Source organism: Mus musculus, chromosome 7 (assembly GCF_000001635.26).
Source record: "Mus musculus strain C57BL/6J chromosome 7, GRCm38.p6 C57BL/6J".
NCBI classification, from domain to species: Eukaryota; Metazoa; Chordata; class Mammalia; order Rodentia; family Muridae; genus Mus; species Mus musculus.
In genome coordinates, this window is record NC_000073.6 from 141,475,166 (window position 1) to 141,496,826 (window position 21,661).

Here is a 21,661-nt window from a genome sequence, read left to right on the forward strand (position 1 = left end):
CCCGCCCCAGGCGCGCCCATAGCGCGGGGCTCATTACGCCCTAGCTCCGCCCCGTAAGATCCAGAGCCCCGCCCCGCATCTCCCTGAATCCCGCCGCAGCCCTGCCCCGGCTCCCATGATTACCCTGAAGCGGCGGTGTTCCTTGCTCGTGCCCACCCGGGGCTCCGAGAGCCTCCGAGCCCGCGGCAGCATCCCGGTCCCCCCCCTCCCGCTGTGGTGGTAGATCCCGGCGCTACGGCGTCCGAGCAAGGCCGAAAGGTCCGCGGCCGGCGGTTCGCGTTTCTCGTGTTGCCTTGACTGACAGCTGCTCCGCCGTGCGGCGGCGCGCACAGGTACGGCGGTTCTAGCGGGCTGGGGTCCCGCTGGCCGGATCGCAAGCCGACTGGAGCCAAGAGGTGGTTAACAAGTGGTGGTGGCGCAGCCGGAGAGCGGGCTGCCGACTGTCCACGGCCAAGGCGGTCTTCCCGCCTCCTGGCCCGGACTCCAAGGGGTCTCGGTCTGGAGCCCTTACCCGAGGTGCCCAGGCAGAGTCCGGGCCTTGGAGTTTGGGGCGTCCTTCTCTTCGGCCGCTGCAGAACCGTCGGCGGTACGGTGTCCCGAGCCCCGACGGCGGCCTCCCGCGCTCAGTACAGTCCTCTCCTCTGAGAAGGGTCTTTTCCTGGGGAGAGGAGCAGGGCGGTGGTCCGGGAAGGCGTCATGGAGGAGGCACCCTATGAACAGACCTTCTAACCTCTTTTTCCCGGGATATTTGGCTCAGACGCGGAGATTGCGTGCGAGACTGCTAGTGGCCACAGGTCTGCCTCACCTGGACGTGACTTAAGGACTTAAGGGAATGGGCAAGGAGCTGGTTTCTGGGGAGTGTATCACCTTGGCCGCCTTCTTGTGTGTTGGGAGCTACCCTTAGGAAAACGAGGCAGCTTGCAGTGAGAAGCTGGAGAAGTTCGATAGAGCTTGGGAAGTTTGAGATCTGGTTACAGTGAAGGCTCTGGGGGGTCCTAGACATTTTCCAGGTGCCTCTGGGAAACAAACGATGGAGGGGAGGTCGGGAGGGGTCTCCTGGGTCTTGAGTGTGGCTGGTCGGAGCCACTGGCCAGCTTGGTGGTTGTGCCCCCGATGTCACCCTGGACAGCCTCCCTGGCAGCTTTTGCCATCCCCCATGGAGCCACGTGCAGAGCCACGAGCTAGGCGACTTCCCGGTCCTGTCCCCTCCCCCCAACATCCTGCCCTGGCCAGAGGGGGCAGTGGGGGCCTGTGAGTCACTGTGGCCTGGGATCAGGCTCAAGATCTGGACTGAAGACTGCTGGTGGCCAGAGGTGAGGGTGGCAGGGGAGTGGGATAGGAGATGGTCTGTAGGGTCTGCCCTAGGGGATGGGGTGGAGGCCAAAGGCTTGGAGGAGGGGCTCTCAGTTCGGTCCGGCCCCTGGAAGACTTGTTTACTTAGGGAGAGTTGGGGAGTAGAAGCCTGTGCCAAGTTGACATTCCTGGAATTCCCGTGTGTGTGTGTGTGTGTGTGTGTGTGTGTGTGTGTGTGTGTGTGTGTGCGCGCGCGCGCGCAAGCCCACAGTTTCCAGTGGCTATCGTGGGTGGTGGCATCCTCTCCTCCCCTAGTTCCTGCTCCAGCTCCCTGGATTCCCAGAAATGGCCCAGGCTAGAGGACTCCAGGCTGTTCACCCAGACTTTGCTCATCCTGGAGTGCTGTGTGGGATGGGGGTGGAGTGGGGGGGGATATGCTGTGGGTCAGTTCTCTCCAGAGCCCTGGCAGGGATCCCAGGCTCAGCTTCTGCCCCTACTTCTACCGTTTCTTAACTCCCAGTGGCGGGAGAGAGATGTAGGATACTTACAGTCTCAGCTCTGCTGTTTCCCCACTGCAAACTGACCAGTGTCTGCCTAGCAAATGGATGCTCAATCTACTGTACAGGGTGGAGGGCGCATTGAGCGAGATGTGCTCATACGCAGTTTTTAACCCATTTGCCACAGTTCCTGCCAGAGGAGGGGGTCACTTCAGGGCAGGGGACGAGGAAAACCGATGATTGAAGTGTTAGCTGCCCGGCCCCTCCCACCCTGGGTGTTGCCCTGAAAACAGCCAGCCAAAAGAGGGTGCTGTACTGTGGTCTGGAGCCCTGGGCTCCAGCTGGCTCTACCCCTTGGCCTTAGGTCACAGCCTTAGTTTCCCCATTTGTAAAGCTCTGCTGGGACCTGAAGCATCCGTGGGAAGGATTTTAATTCCTCCACTAAAAGCTGGCCTTGAGCTAGGGGAAGTGGTCGAAAGTGACTTCTCCTGAGGAACTCTATCTAGCCTTGTGCCCTCTGGCTTGCTCATGTAGGACAGTTTATATCACCCTGAGGGTATGGAGTGTGAACATACACACTCCTACACCTCATTTTCAGGGCATATCTGTGTGGACACACTAAATGTGTTTGGTACATGTTGTCCAAATAGCTCTTGGAGACCCTGTGGCTGAAACTGAAGTAACTAGCCCAAGAACCCTTTGGGTTATTGAGGCTGGGACATTTGGGACTCAGTGCTTGAGGGTAGGGGTGGGGTGTCCCCAACATGGCAATGCAGGTGTGCTTTGTTCACAGGATAAGCATTCTGAGTCTCAAGTAGGTCCTTTCTATTCTACTGCCACAGGGGCTCTGACAGAGAAATACCTGAGGGTGCCGGGCAGGAAGTGGGGGGAAGATACTATTTGGGATGACCAGAGAGTCTAGGAAGAAATATGGGCCCTTTTGCTGGCTTCACACAGAGGACCCTGCACCCCCATCCCTATTGAAGTGGAGGGAGGCAAGAGGTGTGTCTTCAGAGCTCCTGGTTAGGCTCTGTGTGCAACCCCTTGGTTGCTTGCTTCTTGGTGGGAGGTGTCAGCCTACTGGACCAGGAATTTGTGGTCTTCCTGCCCAGGGTGGGGGTCTGGGGCAGGCACTGGGGCCCTGCAGGGGCTGAAGCCGCAGCAGGAAGGCAGACACCACAGCCTGTTTGTATTGGCACCACTCTCTCTGCCTCCTCAAAGAAGCTGTGGAGCTTCAGCCCCGGGACAGGGTGGGTGGTGCTGCTCTGTACTCTCTCCCTCCTGAGCTAGCTGGGCTAGGAGTAGCTACTACGGGGTCCAAACAGGCTTCTGGGCAAACTCACGCTGGCGCCACACTGAGGGGTCCAAATGCTTGCTTGCTGACAGCTACTTGCCCCGAGCAAGACATGGTCAAATTCTGTCTAGAAATTGGACAGGTCTGGCTAGGTGGGTGTGTGGCTCATTCCCCAGGGGTTCTTGTTTGTACCCTTATCTTGGAGCCTTGCTGGCAGATGTCTCCTATGTCCAGACCACTGTGGTTGGGCACTGGCCACGGTGTTGAGGAAAGCATCCTTTTCTGGCTCAGAGAGGGTGGCCTTGCCTTGGTCCTTCACTGTTAGAGATCAGTCTGCACACCACACCCTGTGAATTCTGTCCTTGGCAGCAGACATGGACCTGGCCCTCAGTCGGCTAGATAAGTCCCTGTTCTTGTGGGTTTTACAGGCAGGGACTTCTAGGCAGGAGAGGGACACATTGTTCAGAGGACAGCATCTTAGCAGAACTGGACTGGCTCTCCTTCGCCCCAAGAACTTTGGGAGCCCTTCCTACCGCTTTCTAATTTGGGTGTTAGCTACTTTTTATTGCTGTAAGAATATGACCAAAGCAGTTTGAGACACACACACACACACACACACATACACACACACACACACACACACACACACACACATACACACATATATATTTTTTTTTGGTTTTTCGAGACAGGGTTTCTCTGTGTAGCCCTGGATATCTATCCTGGAACTCACTCTGTAGACCAGGCTGGCCTTGAACTCAGAAATCCGCCTGCCTCTGCCTCCGGAGTGCTGGGATTAAAGGTGTGCACCACCACTGCTCGAGAGATTTTGTTTTTGGTTTTTTTAGATTTATTTATTTATTTGTTAGTTTGTTTATTATATGTAAGTACACTGCTGTAGCTGTCTTCAGACACTCCAGAAGAGGGCATCAGATTTCATTATGGATGGTTGTGAGCCACCATGTGGTTGCTGGGATTTGAACTCCGATCCTTCGGAAGAGCAGTCGGCGCCGTTTTTTTGAGACAGAGTTTTTTTTTTTGTTTGTTTTGTTTTTGTTTTTTTGTTTTGTTTTGTTTTTTTCAAGATAGGGTTTCTCTGTGTAGATCTTGGCTCTCCTGGAACTCACTCTGTAGCCCAGGCTGGCCTCAAACTCAGACTGCCTCTGCCTCAGTGCTGGGATTAAAGTGCTGGGATTAAAGGCGTGCGCCACCACTGCTCGGCCCCATTTTTTTTTTTTTTAAGTTATAGGCTGCACTTAAAATACATTTATTCTCTTGCTGGGCACTTTGGAAGAGCAGAGACAGGTGGATTTCTGAGTTCGAGGCCAGCCTGGTCTACAGGGTGAGATTTCATTTTATAATCCATTATGAAGGCAAGTCAGAACAGGAACTGGAGGCAGGAACCTACAGGCAGGAACTGAAGTAAAGGCCAAGGAGGAGAGCTGCTTACTGGCCTGCTCTTTAGGGCTCACTCGGCTGGCTGGCTTGCTTGCTTGCTTGCTTGCTTGCTTGCTTGCTTGCTTGCTTGCTTCCTTCCTTCCTTCCTTCTTTCCTTCCTTCCTTCCTTCTTCCTTCCTCCTTCCTTCTTCCTTCCTCTCTCCTTCCTCTCTCTCTCTCTCTCTCTCTCTCTTTCTTTCTTTCTTTTTTTTGGGGGGGGGGGGGTGAGACAAGGTTTCTCTGTATAGCCCTGGCTGTTCTGGAACTCACTTTGTAGACCAGGTTTTGAATTTATGAAGTTCCTCTGCCTCGGCTTCCTAAGTGTTGGGATTAAAGGCGTGAGTCACCATAGCCAGCTTAGAAACAAAGTTTGATGGAGGCATTTTCTCAGTTCAGATTCCCTCTTCTCAGGTAACGTTGTTAGCTTGTCAAGTTGACAAAAGACTAACTACCACCACTGCTCCTGAGGGACGAGAATTGGAGTTCAGATGGCTGTCCCTGAATTCCCTTGCATATAACCTTCAGCCTGGCCACTCTGACTCCTGGTCTCCTCACACCTCCAGCTGATGCCACCCCCCGACCCCAGTACATCATGGGGAATTTCAACCTGAGCCCCAGCCTCATATCCAGGGGATAAAATGATCAAGTAGACAGCAGACTTATTTTTGTTTTACTGGGAACGCAGGTCTTCAGGGTCACCTTCAGAGGAGTGGTTTGGTAGCTAAGCCCATTGGAGTGATTGTCAGTATGGGTGATGTTTAGTCCAAGGTGGGGATATAGTTTTTTTGGTCAGTTCTGGATCTTCCCTGGACCCTATGGCTTCTCTCTCTCCTGGTGTCTAGACACTGTGTATGTAATGGCCTTGTACACGCATACTATCATTTATAGGCACCCTTCCACTCTAGCCCTGAGAGGTGTATGTCTGGCTGAATCAGGCCGAGGGAGCAGGGCCAGCGGCCACGGGTCACAAGGGTTTTTTAGAAGTTATCAGCTGCCAGTTGCTCACTAGGTAGAACATTCAGTCTGTAGTCTCTGCTGGGTTATAGATGTGGTCACCTCTGTCCCTTTCTTGGGGATCCAGACACATCAAATAAAACTTGAGGGAAATGGCAAGGTGGGGCGTGTGTGTGAGATAAATCCCAGGCTGACCGGACTCTTCCAGGCATGCTTCCTGCATTCTGGGTGCTCCCATGCATGCACCCACATCTGACCGAAGCTGAGGTTGCAGTTCTCCATAGTGACCTCTGGGAGGCAGCAGTAGGCTGGTGCAGTGAGCATAGGTGCTGGGCTGGGAGCTGCAAACCTCAAGTTTCCATTACGGTGCAGCCCCTTTAAGAGCTGCTCAGCACTAGCCATGGACATCCTCCGTTCTTCTTTTATTAGTCTCTACTTCCTCTGCTGCCTCACTCTGGACCTTCAGCAAAAGGTTTCCCTTGTTCTGCCTTCCGTCCTGTCATGTAGGCTGCAGATCAGAAGGGGAACCTCAACCTCATGTTAGTACCTGGCCCACACTTTGCATCCTTTGATAGGGTTGGGGCTCAGAGATTGAGGGATGGGGCCCAGCAAGAGGCTATCATCTCATCTCATCTTCGATCGATGGGCTAGTGTGTATCTGGGCACAACTGCAAGGTGTCACTTACCGTGTGCTTGTCTGCCTGGGATGAGATGGTGTTCATTAGTCATAGGCTGATTCTTCCTGAGCTGGTCAAAGTGAAATTACAGGTCCCTGGTTCTGCAGTTATTGAGAGTTGCAGAATGGCGCCAGTGGGACTCTCAAAATGGCCCGTGACCGTGATAGAATCTGGCCTTGCTCCCACCACCCCTAGGAGAATGGACTGGACCAGAGGCTAAGCTGATTCCGTGAGCTCTCTGGACCAGCAGGGGGCCATCTGGGGTTCTTCTTTGGCATCTCTCGGCTGCTACTTTAGTCACTGAATTCTCTTTTTTTAAGTTAGAAAACCTCGTGGACACCTCACCCTCCCAGGCACCGCGGGCTCCCTAAGGCGCTTGAAAGCTAAAGCCGCTCAAGTTGCCACCAACAGCAATTGGGTCACGTCTTCATTTCCTCGGGGCTTTGCACATCATTGATGTGCTTGGAGATTTGCTGCCGAACGGGCAGCGGGCCTGTTGGATGTAGTCTGGGGTGCAGGTTTGGGGTCGAGAGCTGCTGCGGTGTCATTCCCGACCCAGTGCCATCAAACGCTTCCCCTGTCCTTCAGCTGCATCTTCTTGGGAGACCCCGGGAGGGTAACTGGGAGGTGGGGGCTCGGGGTCGCTGCGATTGGCCGGTGGGGCGGGGTCCTCGAGGGGCGGGGCCGAGCTGGATTGGCCGGGCGCTCGCGGGGCGCAGCGGGCCGGCCCGCAGGTGTCTGGCCGCGGGGTGGGAGCCCGCTCGCTGCTACCGCGGGTCCGGGGAGGTGCGGGAGCTCGCCGGCGTGGTGCGGATGGAGCGTCCGGTAGCCACGGGTGCAGAGCGCTGACAACGACTGTAGCCAGTGAGCGTGGCGGCGGGGGCCCAGCCTCCCCACCGCGATGCGCCGCTCCAGCACGGACGAATCCACGTACCGGCGCAGCCCTTCTCCGGAGAGCAAGGAGCCAGGCTTTGCGCGCGGCGGCCCCTTTCGGCGCTGCAGCAGCCTGTATGGGCGCGCGGGCGCCGGGGACGCGGGGGATGCTGGCGGCGGCTTCTTCGGCCTGCACTCGAACCCGGGCCCCAAGGCAGCCCAGGCGCGCTATACAACGCCCAAGGGCAACAAGTATGTGGTCTTCTACCTAGACCTCTCCTTCATCTTCCTTCTAGAGCTGAAGCGCTGCAGCATGGCGCGCGGCTGCCTCCAGGGCGTCAAGTACCTCATGTTCGCCTTCAACCTGCTCTTCTGGGTGAGTGTGGGGACCTGAAGGACCGGGGTTCGCTGCTCTCTTACTGACTTCCAGGAGCTCTCTCCCCTCTTCTCCGCTGTGGAGACAGGGTGTGTGCGCACGTGCTCACAGGACCGGGCAGTACCAAAGCCTTGCCTCTCCTGGGCTCCAGGCGCAGAACTGATCAGAGTCTCTGTGCACCGAACCACGGGTGCCTCCTTCAGCCTTCTCCCTGCCCTCCCTCTGACAGCCCACGTCCTTGCCTCACCCCCTTCACACTCTGCCCCTCTGGGAGATTGACTTAAAAGGTCCTGGTCTTCCAGGACCCAGAAGACCAAGGAAGGCTGTGTGCACTGCTTGACCTATCAGGGCCTAGGGAAGTATACCAGACACTGGTCAGGGACTCTTTCCATGGACATGGGTGGCACCTGGCTCCCTGCCACCTCAGCAGAGCCTCTAACTTTTGCATGGGGTAATGTTCAGTTGGGGCTTGCATGATGATAGAGCAGAAGATGGGCCCCTCCAGTGTGGATGGAGCAGTGTTCACACACTAAACCCCCCCCCCCCCCCCCGTGGAATGGGGAACGGATGACATTTGATTACCACTTGGTGTTGGGGCTTGGCTGAGCCTGGAGCCTGAGTGGGGCGTGCTAGATTTGATTAGAGGTGACCCTTTATTACCTGGGCATGGCCTGGACCTTCGCTTACTAGCTGGAATACTTGGAGAACAGTATCCAAGGTCATTCCATACTCTGCCTTGGTTCCTGAGCCAACTTTCTGGGAGTGGGTGTGTGCGACTGAGGGATGAGGGGTGTGGTTGGGAAAGAGAGAGTGCAGCTTGGGAGTGAAGATGAGGGCCATCACTGGGATCCCTCCTTGCAGCTCATTTGCATGCAGTCCAGGTCAAGTCAAATGTGCAGAAACCTAGGTCCACTTTTCTGACCTCTCCTTTCTTATAGCCCTGGCCCAGGGCAGGAGCTGGGACTTGCTGGGTCTCTGCTTCCCTACGCATCCCATCTCCTCCCTACCCCCATCAAGAGCTCTATGCCTGAGGCTCCTAAGAGGGGTGGGCCCAGGTCTGGGAGTACTCACTTATCAGGTGGGCATCAGAGATAGATGTGGGCTGAAGCTGTAGCCAGCCCATGTGAGGTAGATGATTCTGTTTAATGGACTTCAGTGGGCACTAGTGTGTGGTCAGGAACAACTGACTGGTAGGGTGGCTCTGACATTGTGACAGTTTGGGGTGGGAGCTTGTGAGGGGAGAGTGATTGCAGACAATTATAACAGGTAGAAAAGGCCCAGGACCTACAAATGACAGTGTGACAGGTAGACAAGTATAACACTGTCCACACCTGACAGCTATAGGTCAGTCTGATGGTAGCAGGCAGTGTAGGTGGTAGAAGGGGGTTATGAGGTAGGAGTGTGGGGGCCGGGCAGCTGCTAGGTAGTGTTTGGTTGGGGGAGGTCAAGGTTGTTGTAGTTATCACTCTCTTCCTGATCGGAACACCTGGTCACAGGGAGAGGGGGCACTGGCTACAGAGCAGGCACATTCCATGGACCGACCGCTGGGTAACATCCTCTACCCGAGAAATAAACAATCAGTATCCCATGGGACTCCTGTGCTGAAAAACCCAGTATCCTTCTGTTATCCACACATACTTCCAGCCTTGCAAACGGGCTCATGCCTCAGCATCATTGTGGCTTCTCCCTCCAGCTTGATTCCCAGTGAGGGGTTAGAGGCAACCAAGCAAAGGGTGCTGCTGTGAACAACATGGTTTTGCTTAGAAGTACCTGTGCTGCGCTTGGCAGAGTCCATCTGGGCTAGCAAGTGTGAGAGTCCACACTTGGCCTGGTCAGTATGATGTCAGTCCACCTTGTCCCTGGCATCTGTGAACTAAACTCCCCTCCTGCTGGTGACAGGCCCTAGTGGGAGGGCCACAGCATAACCTACCCAAGACCTGACTCCTCTTGTAGGAGAGGCTTTGATCTCCATTTGGCACTTACAATGCACGTTTAGCAGACAGGCCTCTGCCATGTGTCTTGCCTCAGTCACTATTGGAGTTAACCAGGCAGCTGGAGTCAAAGCTGAACTGACTCCCTAGACCTGGGTGTGTGGAGACCCAATGAGCCCTTGCCCTCCTTCAGCCAACAGTGATGCCCAATTCTACTGGGCAGTTGCTCAACCTGCCTTTGAGATGTGCACAGGGTAAGGACTAGCTGGTTAGCTGGGAGTGCCTCAGGGAAGTGAGGTTGAGTATACAGCTTCTGAACACAGTTAAGTGGGTAGGTGGTGTTGGGTGCTGGCCACTGGCAGTAAGGGAGTGGGGGCTGAGCAGCCCCTGGGACCCCTGTCTCAGGCCTCTGAGGCTGCATTGTCAGCTGGGCCTCTGCCAGCAAAGCTCTTCCTGTAATGGAAGTTGAGGTCTCCTGGGACCAAGGGGAGTCGGTGAAGCCTGGTTCTTCCTGCCTCCTCTCTCCTTTGCCTTCCCCTCCCCTGCCCTGGGCTTTCGGAGCATCTACCTTCCTGGGCAGCTACTGTGGTGTAAGGGTTAGTGTAAGTGGGGCTGATCACATGGAGTAGGGTGAGGACCTTCCCATGCCTCTTCTGTGTCCAGGTTCTAGAGATGCTAGCCAGGCCTGAACCATGTGGTTGGCTCTTCCCATACATGGACTGACCAGTCTGAGGCCCTTCCTCTAATGTTTCCAGGCAGGTGTCCCTCCCAATTCCTCAGTCTAGCAAAGGTACAGCTGTTCCCTGCATGGTCAGTGTCTGGGTGGATAAGATGGAGGTTGGAAGCATGCCTGCCACCCAGATACTGTGTGACCTGAGAAAATTCTGTATTCTTAGGGTCTCAGATTCTCTATTTTGACCACACTGTGTCATCAAGGTGATCCAAAGGTTTGTGGGTCAGGGTCCCTCAGCTCCCACCCAGGTGGCCTGTGATGACTCCAGATGGATGACCAGCTGAGCAGAGGTTCTGAGTCGGGGGAGGTACAGGGGTCAGGCTTCGTTTGTCTTTCCTTCAGGGAGGGGATTGAGGCCATGAGCTGTTACCCAGGCACAACCCAAACCTGTGCACAGCAGGTGCCTTAGCCTCTAGCCCCTTGGATCAGTCTCAGGCTGAGTACCATATGGTACTGGGTGCCCACCAAATGTGCCTGTCCAGGTCCACAGAGGTGGGTGCCAGCAGGCCTCTGCCCACCACCCCTTCAGCCATACACAGCTCAATGTAGCAGATGGCTGGGCAGCTAGCCACATCTTTGGTGGAGGTGGATGGGCTGGGGCCCCTGTATAAGCCAACGGTATGTCAAGAAGTCTGTCTCCTGCCAGGCTGGCAGGAACCTTCCCCATCTTGGCTAGGATGTTGGTTATCCCAGTGGGGTGAGTTTGTGCACTTAAAATTGAATATACGCCTGGGGATGTGGCTGAGTTAGTGGAGTGTTTGCCAAGCATGACTGGGTTAGATACTCAGTGCCATATAAACCAGTATTCCTGGGACTGGACAGGTGGAGACAGCAGGGTTAAGTCACCGTAAGTTATGTCATCATAAGTAAGGGAAGCCAGTCTCCAAATAACTTAAAAAAAAATATCATTTGTTTTCGCCCAACACAGGACATTGCCAGAGCCACCAACATCCCAAAGAACAAACAAGACCATGGCTTCCTGCATTGGGCAGCTCCCTGCTACCCATATCACAAATATAAGCTGTTACAGGATCTCCCTGTCCCTGAGTGTCCTGGTTCTTCCAAGGAACTGAACATAGAGCCCTCTGCCATTTCCTAGTCCCCTCATCTACCAGACTGAAAGTGCCAGAGACTAACAATAGAACCACTGTCCATCTGATACCATCTCAGCTCATCAAAGACAACAGACACCCAGAGCCTAATGAGGCATGTGCCCTGCAACTTGTTGCCAATGTGGGGGCAGATCCCAGTGCCCAGTGGTACCTTTTCTTTTGGGACAGCGTTAAGCAAGTACTGAGGCTGCAATGATGACAGCCCAGGCAAAGCTGCCCCTGAGTGATGTCCCCAGCTACTATCTATTGCTCAGGACTCCAGCTTTTTTAAAGACTGCTGTGGGGAGTGGGCTCTGCCTCCGACCTGGGCTTCTGTCTAGCCTGGGGACACAGCTGCAGAGGAGTGAGGCAAGAATGCAAGGTGGTCTGTCTCAGGAGATGGTGCTCAGGGTTCTGGGGGACCAGTGTAGATCTGGGGTGGGGGGTGGGGTCTCAGTCCCATCCCCACTTTTGATTGAGGAGGCCATCAGGGCTCAGCCCTGAGTCCTGCCTTTCTCATCTTCTGAATCTAATGGGCCCATTTTGTCTTGCGCTTTGAAGCTGTAATTTTCCTGCCAAAATGTCTTAAAAAGCTTCATGCACTGAAACATTTTCAAAATTACAGGTACAGTACGCTTAGCACATGCACAGTTCACATCAGTGCACCTATGCTTGTGGCATTTCTGAGAGGGGTGGCCCTACAGGATAGTGGTGGCTCTGAGTGTACTGCTCATTTGTGACAATGCATGTGACACCCGGATGGCAGAGGGGAGCATCTGGGCTGGTGTTCATCTTTGTCACAGTGAGGGTGACAGGCTACGTGGCAAGCGAGTGGATGTCTTTCATGCTGTCTCACCGTGTCAGTGGAGGAGACTGGTTCTCTTCTGGGTGTGGTGTACCTTCCTGCCAGTCCTGCCTTGGAGATTATACCTTCCTGGCCTCCTGGAATGGGGCATCTCCCTCCACCCCCAGTGGTGACAGCTGTTTTGCATAGCAGTGTCCTCTCCATGCCCTTCGGGGTCCCATGGGGCCAGGGGCGCTCCAACAGCTCATTTTCCTGCTGACATGAGCCGTCTGCTGTCCTTGGAAGGCAGAGGCGGGTGGTGCAGACAGCTTGGGTCTTAGTAACATTTATCATTGCTGTATTAGCATCTCCCCTCTCCCCTGTTTTAGGACCTGCTAACATAAGCATGAGTGTTTAGCTTTGATATGACCCCTGTAGATGTGACTCATTTGGGGGGTCATGGCTCCCTTGGGAGAGTGTTATGCCTGAGGTCAGCCCTGTGGCTTGGTGTCTTTTGAGGCTTCTTGCTGCTTTTGAGTTCCAGCTCTTCAGAGCAGGTGCAGTGTGGAGCGAGGGTGGGGAGTCCTCACTTCAGTCTTGGTACTTCTGATCTAGTCCAAGGTAGCAAGCAGGGTATTACTTCTGTCTAGCAGTGTGAGGGCCATGAAGGCCCTTCCATAGCCTGTGAGTCATCTTACTGCATCCTGGAAGACCTCATGCTTGGGATGGCTGGAGACCATGGAAATAGCACATGAAGATAGTGGGGGGGGGGGCTTCTCTCCTCAGGCTGAATGGGGGTACCCATCCTATCCAACTGTCTTACTTGGTCAACACCATAGACAGCACTACCTCTCAGCCACTGCAGCCCTGCAGGGCTCCCTCCCACTGTAAAGGAGGCATCTCTGTAGCTTGGCTCCTCAGAGCTACCTTGTGGCTCTGAGGGTCGATCTCTCAGTATAAATCAGCTGGGGCACGTGCACACCCCGTCCTGGCAGGTTCCCTGAACCTTCTCCAGGATCCAGAGCTTCCTGAATGGGCAGCATTTCCGGTTTCCTTGCTTCTTGATGGCTCTACAGTAATGTCTCTCCTGGAACTCAGAACCTTAGGTCAGAGCCTACATCATGGGCTCCTGTGTCATGTCCTGTCCAGCTCTCTATTGGGCTGTCAAGCTTTTTCCTAGAGCCTAGGTGTTGGTCCATCACTAGCTTCCTGGAATGAATATATCTTCCTTCCTCCTCATTTGACAGAGCCCAAGGACTCATATGAGGATGGGGCCATAGTTTTCCCCTACCATTGGCAGCCCTGTACCCTGGACAGACTAGATGTCCCTGTCACCATGCCATGATGAATCCACTCTAAGTCAGCCACCACATGCCTTCCTTCACTGCTTCCTCTTATTTTGATTTTTTAAAAAAATTTTGTTTATTATTATAGCTGTCTTCAGACATACCAGAAGAGGGCGTCAGACCTCATTACAGATGGTTGTGAGCCACCATGTGGCTGCTGGGATTTGAACTCAGGACCTTTGGAAGAGTAGTCAGTGCTCTTAACCACTGAGTCACCTCTCCAGCCCCTGTTTTTTTGTTTTTCGAGACAGGGTTTCACTGTGTAGTCCTGGCTGTCCTGGAACTCACTCTGTAGACCAGGCTGGCCTTGAACTCAGAAATTCTCTCAAGTGCTGGGATTAAAGGTGTGAGCCACCACTGCCCGGCTTGATTTTTATAAAAAGGAGTGATGAGAGCCTGGTGCAGTGGCATGCACCTTTAATCCCAGCACTCAGGAGGCAGAAGCAATTAGAACTCTGAGTTAAAGGCCAGCCTGATCTACACAGCGAGTTCCAAGACAGTCAGGATTACAAAGAGAAACCCTGTTTCAAAAAAACAAAACAAAACAAAAAATTAAAAAAACCAAAGATGAAGAAAAAAAAGTGATGAGACTCACGGAGGCTTGGGAAGGTTTGGGGAAGCTTGGCGGTAGCAGGTGCTCCAGTGAGATCCTCTGGTTGGTATACCACAGAGCTACTGCAATTTGATTATGAGCAGTAGTGTGCCAAGCCAGGGTTTCTCTGCTCAGGGTTACAGGTAGCCCAGGACACTAACAGCCAGGGGCAAGGGGGCCATACCAGTGGGTAGGCCACTCAATTGCCATGGCCTACATAGGGTGTGGGGAAGGAAGGTGCAGGATCAGAGGGCCAAAGGAGATTCGAACCCTTCTGCTCAGGCACGGGAGATGTACTCTGTCACAGGCCACTGTCAAAGGGGGCAAAGGGAAGGGACTTGAGGAGTGGTGCCCTGCTGCAGGAATCAAGCTGTCTCTGGTGGTCCTCAGGCTGACAATTTTGGCCTGAGCTTGTGGGTAGAGCCTTGCCCTAGGGGTCAGGAGCCCTGCCAGTCAACCTCACCCTGTGTGTGTCTCTCTCTCTCTTCCCATACTGCCGTGGTCCTAGCTGGGTGGCTGTGGTGTCCTGGGTGTTGGCATCTGGTTGGCTGCCACACAGGGAAACTTTGCCACCTTATCATCCTCATTTCCATCCTTGTCGGCTGCCAACCTGCTCATCGTCACCGGGACCTTCGTCATGGCCATCGGCTTCGTGGGCTGCATTGGGGCCCTCAAGGAGAACAAGTGCCTACTGCTCACTGTGAGTTTGTCGGGCCCCTCTCTGTGGCTCTCTCTCCCTACCTGTATCTCAGCTCTACCTCTGAGGCCTATCTAGTACAGGGCTTTGTGGGGTCTTCCAGGCCAGGTGGGGCTGGAGGGGTTGCTGGGTCTGGAGTACAGAGTAAGACCCCCCATCTCAAAATATATTTTAAAATGGGTAGGGCACTGGGGATACAGGTCTAGAAGAATGCCTGTCTGATATGCATGAGGCTCTGGGTTCAAGTCTCACACCACACATACAAGAAAGCACACCAGAGCTTAGAAGGATTTCTCTTGGCAGGACACAGACCCAAGAACTTAGGCATACCTACCAGTGTCCTTTACCAAACTGCTCAGATACTCATCCTTGTGGTGGCTCTACCCCAGCTCCTTGTCCTGGACCTGCCCCTGGCCCCACCCTCTGTGGAAATCTCATAGCACCATTTGGCCTTGGGAATATGTTTATGGGAAGGAAGCTATTTCCTCCTCCACAGTTTATAAAGTTAATCTCAGGTAATTAGGAAAGGAGTCCTGGAGGATCTTACAAATTGATGTGCCTGGCAGAGGCCTGAAGCTCCACACCGAGAGGTTTTGGATGGTTCCTTTCCTCTTCCTGGGATAGGAGTTTGCTCAGGGCTCAACCCCTTGTAGAGAGAGACAAACTGACCTCTTAGTACTTTAGGGGCTGTTGCAGAATGTTTATAGGCCTTTGATAGGTGATATTTGGGATCTCTTTTAAATTCTCAAATTGTGGTTGTAGAGTATTTGTCTAACATATAGCCCAGTATGGGGAGTGGGGAGTGTGAGGAGAGTCACAAATAGAGATGTCAGGCCAGGAGCCTGGGGAACAGGGACATACACGCACATGGGGATTTTAAAATCAGGCATGGGGTAAAATTCTGGCTAACAGTCCATTTAGGCTCGGGGATGGTCTGGCCTGGCTCTTGAGTTCATGGTGTGGTAGGAGTTCTGGGGCTCTCCAGCAGCAGGGCTGTGAGTAAGGGACATGTTCTCTACAGTTCTTTGTGCTGCTGCTGCTAGTGTTCCTGCTGGAAGCCACCATTGCTGTGCTCTTCTTTGCCTACAGTGACAAGGTATGTTGCTGCAAATGGAAAGTGCATGGTGTCCTGAGAGACTCAGTGCAGAAAGGGCCAGAGCCCCAGGGATCTGTGCTGTGGCTCTGGTTGTATGGGTGGGACAGCATCACTCTTAATTCCTAGGATACATGGCCAGGGCCCACTACTGAATACAGGTTGCTAAGTGTACACTGTCCCAACCACCCCAACCCACATTGCTGCTTACTGTGTGTCACATGTTGTTCCCCATACTTAGTTGCCTGGTCACACAGTTGAGTTTACGGACATATTTTAGGATCTTGAGTTATAGCTAGTTCCCAGTTCCTGTGCCCCCAACTTCCCCATAGGGCCTCCTTTCTGTAAAGTACCCCTTGGAGGCTCCCAGTACAGCTGGAGCTATCCTTCAGTGCCCTAGTTCCTTTACTGGAGATCTAGGAATGCTGCCCATACCCTCAGCTGTAGAGGAGCTGTAGAGCAGACATGTCTGCTTATACTACCAAGTAGACTGAAGTCTTCCCCTGGCCAACAGGGGGAGCCTATAGAGATGAGACGCAAGGGCTTGCACCAGGGTTCTTGAAGCTTCTGGGAGGACATGAGCCTGGACTGTGTTCTGAGTGTGATAAGGTGGTAGGGTAATGGGTAATCTCAGGAAACAAGCAAGAGGTTCGGGTAGAGGGGGAATGGGGTATTGATGAGGGATACTGTCCTATCTTGGACTGGTGTAGAGGGTACTAACTGGTGGTCTGTTAACAGATTGACAGTTATGCCCAACAAGACCTGAAGAAGGGCCTGCATCTGTATGGCACACAGGGCAACGTGGGCCTCACCAATGCCTGGAGCATCATCCAGACTGATGTGAGGCTTGGGCAGCCTTCCTGGTATGGCGGGACAGGCTGGCAGGGTGGGTGTTGTGGCTACCTCTTCACCCAGTCCTTGGCTTTCTTCCTGCTTCTAGTTCCGATGCTGTGGAGTTTCCAATTACACTGATTGGTTTGAGGTATACAATGCCACTCGTGTGCCTGACTCCTGCTGTCTGGAGTTCAGTGATAGCTGTGGGTTACATGAACCTGGTACCTGGTGGAAGTCGGTAAGAGCTTTTCCCTCCTCTGGTGGGTGGTTGCAGGGGTGGGGTCCCCCCAGCTGATCCTGGCTCTCTTGCAGCCCTGTTATGAGACAGTGAAGGCCTGGCTCCAGGAGAACCTGCTAGCTGTGGGCATCTTTGGACTGTGCACGGCACTGGTGCAGGTGAGCTGAGAAGGGCAGTGCCTGGGACTCCTGACCACAGTGGCAGAGGACTTGCTCAGGAGCCTGTTACCTGGGTTGGCAGATAGCAATGCAGATTGCAAGAGGCCAGTGTCTCACAGAGCAAGTTCACTAGGGGAGGTAACCCGTGATACCTTGAGGACCAAGTATTGCCCTGTGCAGTACTCCTTGTGCAGAGCCTGTTGTCACCTACTGGGTTAACACAGCCAGGCAGCCATATTGGTTGGTAGTGACGGGACTTCCCAGTGCAGAATGAGAGTGGCACTTGATACCCTGCTGCCTTCAGGCCCTGCTCCTCCCTCTTAGGTTTATAGCCATCGATAGAATTGCTGAGTATTGGCGGTATGGTGTTCCAGGCTAAGTGGAACAGATCTGCAATCCATCAGGCAAACAGATATCAGTTGGCCTTAGCTAGGGCAAGGAGGTACAGTAGGATAGGCAGCAGGGCTCAGGCCAGGTATGCAGAGGGGTGCAACCTCATACACAGAATGCAACTTACCCTGGGGATGACTTGCAAGAGTGGGATAATACCAGGGTGCCCAGGAAGCCCATTCTGAGCATAGTCAGAACTGAGCATAGACCTCTGTGGCAGATTAGGGCTCATGAGGCCCTTGGAGCAGCCTGGCCTCAGCCCAGTACAGGTGCCCAGACATGTGGGAGTGGGACAGTGGGCTCACCCAGACAGGAAGCCATGTGTTTGGACTGGCTGGACCTGGCTTACAGGTTGGTTTCTTGAGATACTTGCTATCCACTTCCTCTCCCTGAATCCTGGTTACTCTGCCTGTGACCTCTTGTCTCCACAGATTCTGGGCCTCACCTTCGCTATGACCATGTACTGCCAGGTGGTAAAGGCGGACACCTACTGTGCATAGGTCTCACAGCCTCTGCTTCTCTGCCAAAGGACCCGCCCACGGGAAGGAAGATGTCCAAACCCGCTCCCCCTGCAGGACTGGTGTTCTGCTGAATGCAGGGGGAAGAGCTGGAGGCCAGAGCACCCAGCATCCATCCCTGCACCTGAGGGCACTCTGCTTGGGTGGCAGCAGACACCAGACTATAGAGTTGGTGCCAAATGGCACCCAGGGCTAAGGGCCCAGGGAACTTTGACACTTTTTATATCCATATATACCTTCCAGTGTTCACACAGGATGGGGTTCCCAGCCTTGCATGGTTGCTAGGTTGGGGGCAGGCCCAGTCTGCTCAAGGCCCACGATGATCTTGGTGCTCCAGGCAGGGCCAGGTCCCATGATCCACATTCCATGACAGTGTCGTGGTTCCAGATGCATCTTAATAAAGTGTGTGAGCAGACTGTGGGTCTTGCCAACACACAAAGGTTGTACAGCCTTCAACTGAGGAAGTTCTTTCATTTTCCAAGGGTCAGCAGAGCTCGGAGCTCAGGGGAACACTGCTAACCTCTTAGTTGGGGGAAGGGGTGGCCTCCGTTCTCTCCTGTTTCTCCTGGGCTACCTCAGTTACTCTTGTATCTCTGTCCTAGTACCTCTGCCCCTGGATTAGTCTGGAGAGACTGCAAATTGCAACACTAGGAGACACAGAGCCTTTGCCACTGGCCAGAGTTAGAGTCATATAGAACATCAAGCCACCATCAAGACATCAAAGGCAGTGTCTTCTTAACTAGGGGATAAAGAAGAGCTATAGGTGAGGGCCTTTGACTATAGGGATGGTACTCTGGGGGTTCAGGCTAAGATGAGCTCCCAGGACCCTCAGGAGCTGTGAGCCATCTGACTCTCAGTCTCCACACCCTGCTGTGTGAGGAGCCTACTCTGAGCACAGTCCTCATTAGGAGTCATTGTGACTCACACACCTGAGTGTGACCCAGATATCTCTGGCTCTGGGCTGAGTCCTTGTGGCCCACTGTCGTCTTTCTAGTTAGAAGCCATAGGACCCTGAGTTAACTGTGGAGTCAGCTGCTCCAGGCAGGCTGCTAATTAGCAAAAAAACCTGTTACTTACAGATGGCCAAACTGAGAAGTTGTACTCAAAGTACAGTGGGGTGCTGACCCTCCTCAAGTCCCAGGATGCCCTTTCTCCCCTCTCCTCCCCAAGCTAAGCAGCTGCCATCCATGGCTCATGGTCACCAGCTCACCATAGCCACTGACTACCTTGCCACTCTCTGACTGAATTTCTATCTACCAGTCTGTTAGCTCTTGGACAGCATCTCTGCATACCTCAACTTTGCTGACTCAAACCCAGAACCTGAAGGTTACTGCTCAGTGCGGATGTCCCTGCATGGTGCTTGGGGTCAATCTCCAGCATCAATGAGGGAAAGAAAGCCAAGAGGCTGAGCTGGCTGCTCACTTTTCTGTGGCCCCAGAGAACTCAGCCAAGTTCCCATCTACTTCTATCATTTGACTCTCCAGCAGGACCCTTGACTGTGGCACTCTGACCTATTCTGCTTGTCCCCCATGCCACCTTAATCACTCCATCTGCTTGCAGAAGGCTGTTCCCCAGCCTGCTTCACCAGTGCTCTGCCCACAACTAGGAGAACTCCATGTCACTCACTTCTTATATTCGGAGACTACTCCCATCCACTAAACCCTTGGACTCAAGGCTAGGACTCAGCTCTGGCTGAGCAGCCAGTGTGGGAGCAGGCTCATGGCCCCACCGTACCAGCCAGTGTTCCAACGTCTACTACCTCATACCACACATAGCACATGAGCGCACTGATGACCACTTCTTATAGTATGGGGGGGTCAAGATGCCTCTGTCCCTCACACTGGCCTTCTTGTCCTGACTATCCTTAACTGGGGTCTGTAGAGTTGTGTCTTCTCAAAGTCAGCGGGGTCAGTGTAGCCCCCAAGGCCTTTACAGGTATCAGATAGTTGGCAGAGTCTATCCATCTCAGGAACCCCTGACCTAGCATCCCAGGTTCTCAGCCTTGGTCACACTGAGCTCAGTGAATGTTCAGGGATACCTCTATTCCAGTAGGTTAAGGTCAATAGGTGGTTCAACTGACGTAGGTAGGACTACCCACTCCAGAGTGGGAGAGGTTCAGCCTTTTGAGTCAGGCCTAGGCCCGCTGTTTTAGCATCCTCCCCGTTCCTAACACTAAGGATCTTGAGCCACAAATCTCAGAAACTCACAGGGTAAAAGCCTAGTTAGGGTTTATGATCTCTATGGCTCAGGCTTGGCTAGTGGATTAGAAAGCTCCACCCAATGGCCCGCAGCACCAGAGATCACTACCTTGAGATCATATCCAGCAGGGGATGAGGGCACTTGGAATGAAGGAGTGAAGAAATAAGTAGGTCAGCCATTCTTCACCTGTTGGTGCCTTAGAAGTCTTGGACATCTCCCCAGCACTGGATCAGCCTGTTGCTGTTTACTAAGATAGACAGATCCCTTCTGATCTCATGATACCTGTCCCACTCAGCCCACAGGTCCTTCTGCTGCCCCATGGGCTGATCCTATCCTGTTATCTGGTGGACAGTCAGGGCTATGGCCCATGGTGTTTCACAGAAGTAAGTCCAGCTTCTCTGGGCCAGTTTCCAACATGATCGCACAACCTGGTCACATCAAGCCCAGTGGGGGTAGGTGTAGAACCTGCTCCAGGTATCAGGTACCTTGAATATACCCGTGTTTGTGGTAGGCAGGTGATCATAGTATGAAGGCAGGGCCTGTCAGGCTTAAGGGTGATGCTGAGAAGGGCTGTTTAGAAGAGTCTGTGATTGTTCACATCTTCCAAACCCACATCCCACACAGGCCTTGAAAAGCACTCGAGGCCTGAGTCCAGAGCCAGGCTGTCCTAGGGGATGGGGGTTGCGTTTTCACCTGGCCCACAGCAGGCAGCAGTGAGTAGTGAGTAGAAAGGATTCCGATTCAAATCCTGGACTAGGAGACACCCATGCGTGTGGACCCATAGCAGCTGTCTCATGGTAAACAGAGAAAAGGCCTATATTTCACCAGTCACTCCATGGCTTAGAAAAGTCCAGTCACTTGGGGGTTGCTTTCCAGCCTACAGCAGGTCATAGAAGTAATCCAGGCCTTGGCCCAGCTCCCAGATGGAGACCCCGACGCCAAGCTCCCTGGCTAGCTCCAGCCGCACCTGCAGAGACTGGGGGCAGACAGAGGTGTAGGCACCTGCTCCACCCATTTCCTTACTACCCCCACAATATATCCCAAATTACCCTAGACATGGGGGCAATGTGTGACCTGGAATCAAGCCCACAGAACAGACCTCAAATGCAGATGGCAAGTATTGATACCACTGATGTCATCTGGCCAAAACTCACTCCCACCACAGCATTATAGTTGACAGTCAAAGCACATGGCACATACCTTCAGAGTTGGGTAGAAGACAACATGCCTCCCGCCGCGATTCCTGCAGGAGAAATGGGACCATGAGCCCTGCCTTCTGGCCCTGGCTAGGTCAAGGACTACACTCTTCTCCCACCGGGGTTAAGGTCCAGTCCTGGCCCCTCATTGTTCCCCATCCCCTGCTGCTCCCACTTAAGTGTCCTCCCCACAAGGCTTCCTGCCTACAATTTGGTGAGCTACAAGTCACTCACTTCTTGTACTCAAAGAAGTGCTCCGCAGCCTGGCTGTCCCATACCACTCGGGGCCTGTGGTCCTTCAGCGTCTGTACGTACCTAGAGAGATCAGGTTATGGGTGTGAGAGCTAGCCACATACCCCAGATCACCCCTAAGCCCCAGCTTCTATGTGGCTATGGATACCACAAAAAGAGTGAGCAATACATTGTTCGTAAAGGCCTACAGTGAGCCAGCAGTGCTTTG

The 21,661-nt window shown here is 53.7% G+C and overlaps 2 protein-coding genes across 9 annotated transcripts in view; one reads left to right on the forward strand and one right to left on the reverse strand.

Annotated features, from left to right (window-relative positions):
- Positions 1 to 70: 70 nt before the first annotated feature.
- Positions 71 to 18,262, forward strand: Tspan4 (tetraspanin 4). Of its 4 annotated transcripts, none has more exons than NM_053082.3 (8): positions 71 to 332; positions 7,322 to 7,401; positions 14,387 to 14,578; positions 15,597 to 15,671; positions 16,407 to 16,508; positions 16,609 to 16,740; positions 16,815 to 16,898; positions 17,720 to 18,262. In NM_053082.3, exons 2-8 carry the CDS (start codon positions 7,339 to 7,341, stop codon positions 17,786 to 17,788), a joined length of 717 nt encoding a protein of 238 aa, NP_444312.1. In that variant the 5' UTR covers positions 71 to 332; positions 7,322 to 7,338; the 3' UTR covers positions 17,789 to 18,262. The 4 variants fall into 4 exon arrangements, with proteins under 4 accessions (NP_444312.1, XP_006536287.1, NP_001239517.1 ...); XM_006536224.4 differs by having other exon boundaries at positions 312 to 794; NM_001252588.1 differs by lacking the exon at positions 71 to 332 and adding an exon at positions 1,215 to 1,313.
- Chid1 (chitinase domain containing 1) overlaps positions 17,971 to 21,661 on the reverse strand; it is a 46,770-nt gene continuing 43,079 nt past the window's right edge. For all 5 annotated transcript variants that reach the window (NM_026522.6, NM_001369350.1, NM_001142681.2 and 2 more), the window contains 3 exons: positions 21,436 to 21,516; positions 21,206 to 21,248; positions 17,971 to 20,981 (listed from right to left, as the gene is read on the reverse strand). In NM_026522.6, coding sequence (NP_080798.3) covers positions 20,883 to 20,981; positions 21,206 to 21,248; positions 21,436 to 21,516 — 223 coding nt within the window. In that variant the 3' untranslated portion in view covers positions 17,971 to 20,882. The remainder of the gene's footprint in view (positions 20,982 to 21,205; positions 21,249 to 21,435; positions 21,517 to 21,661) is intronic.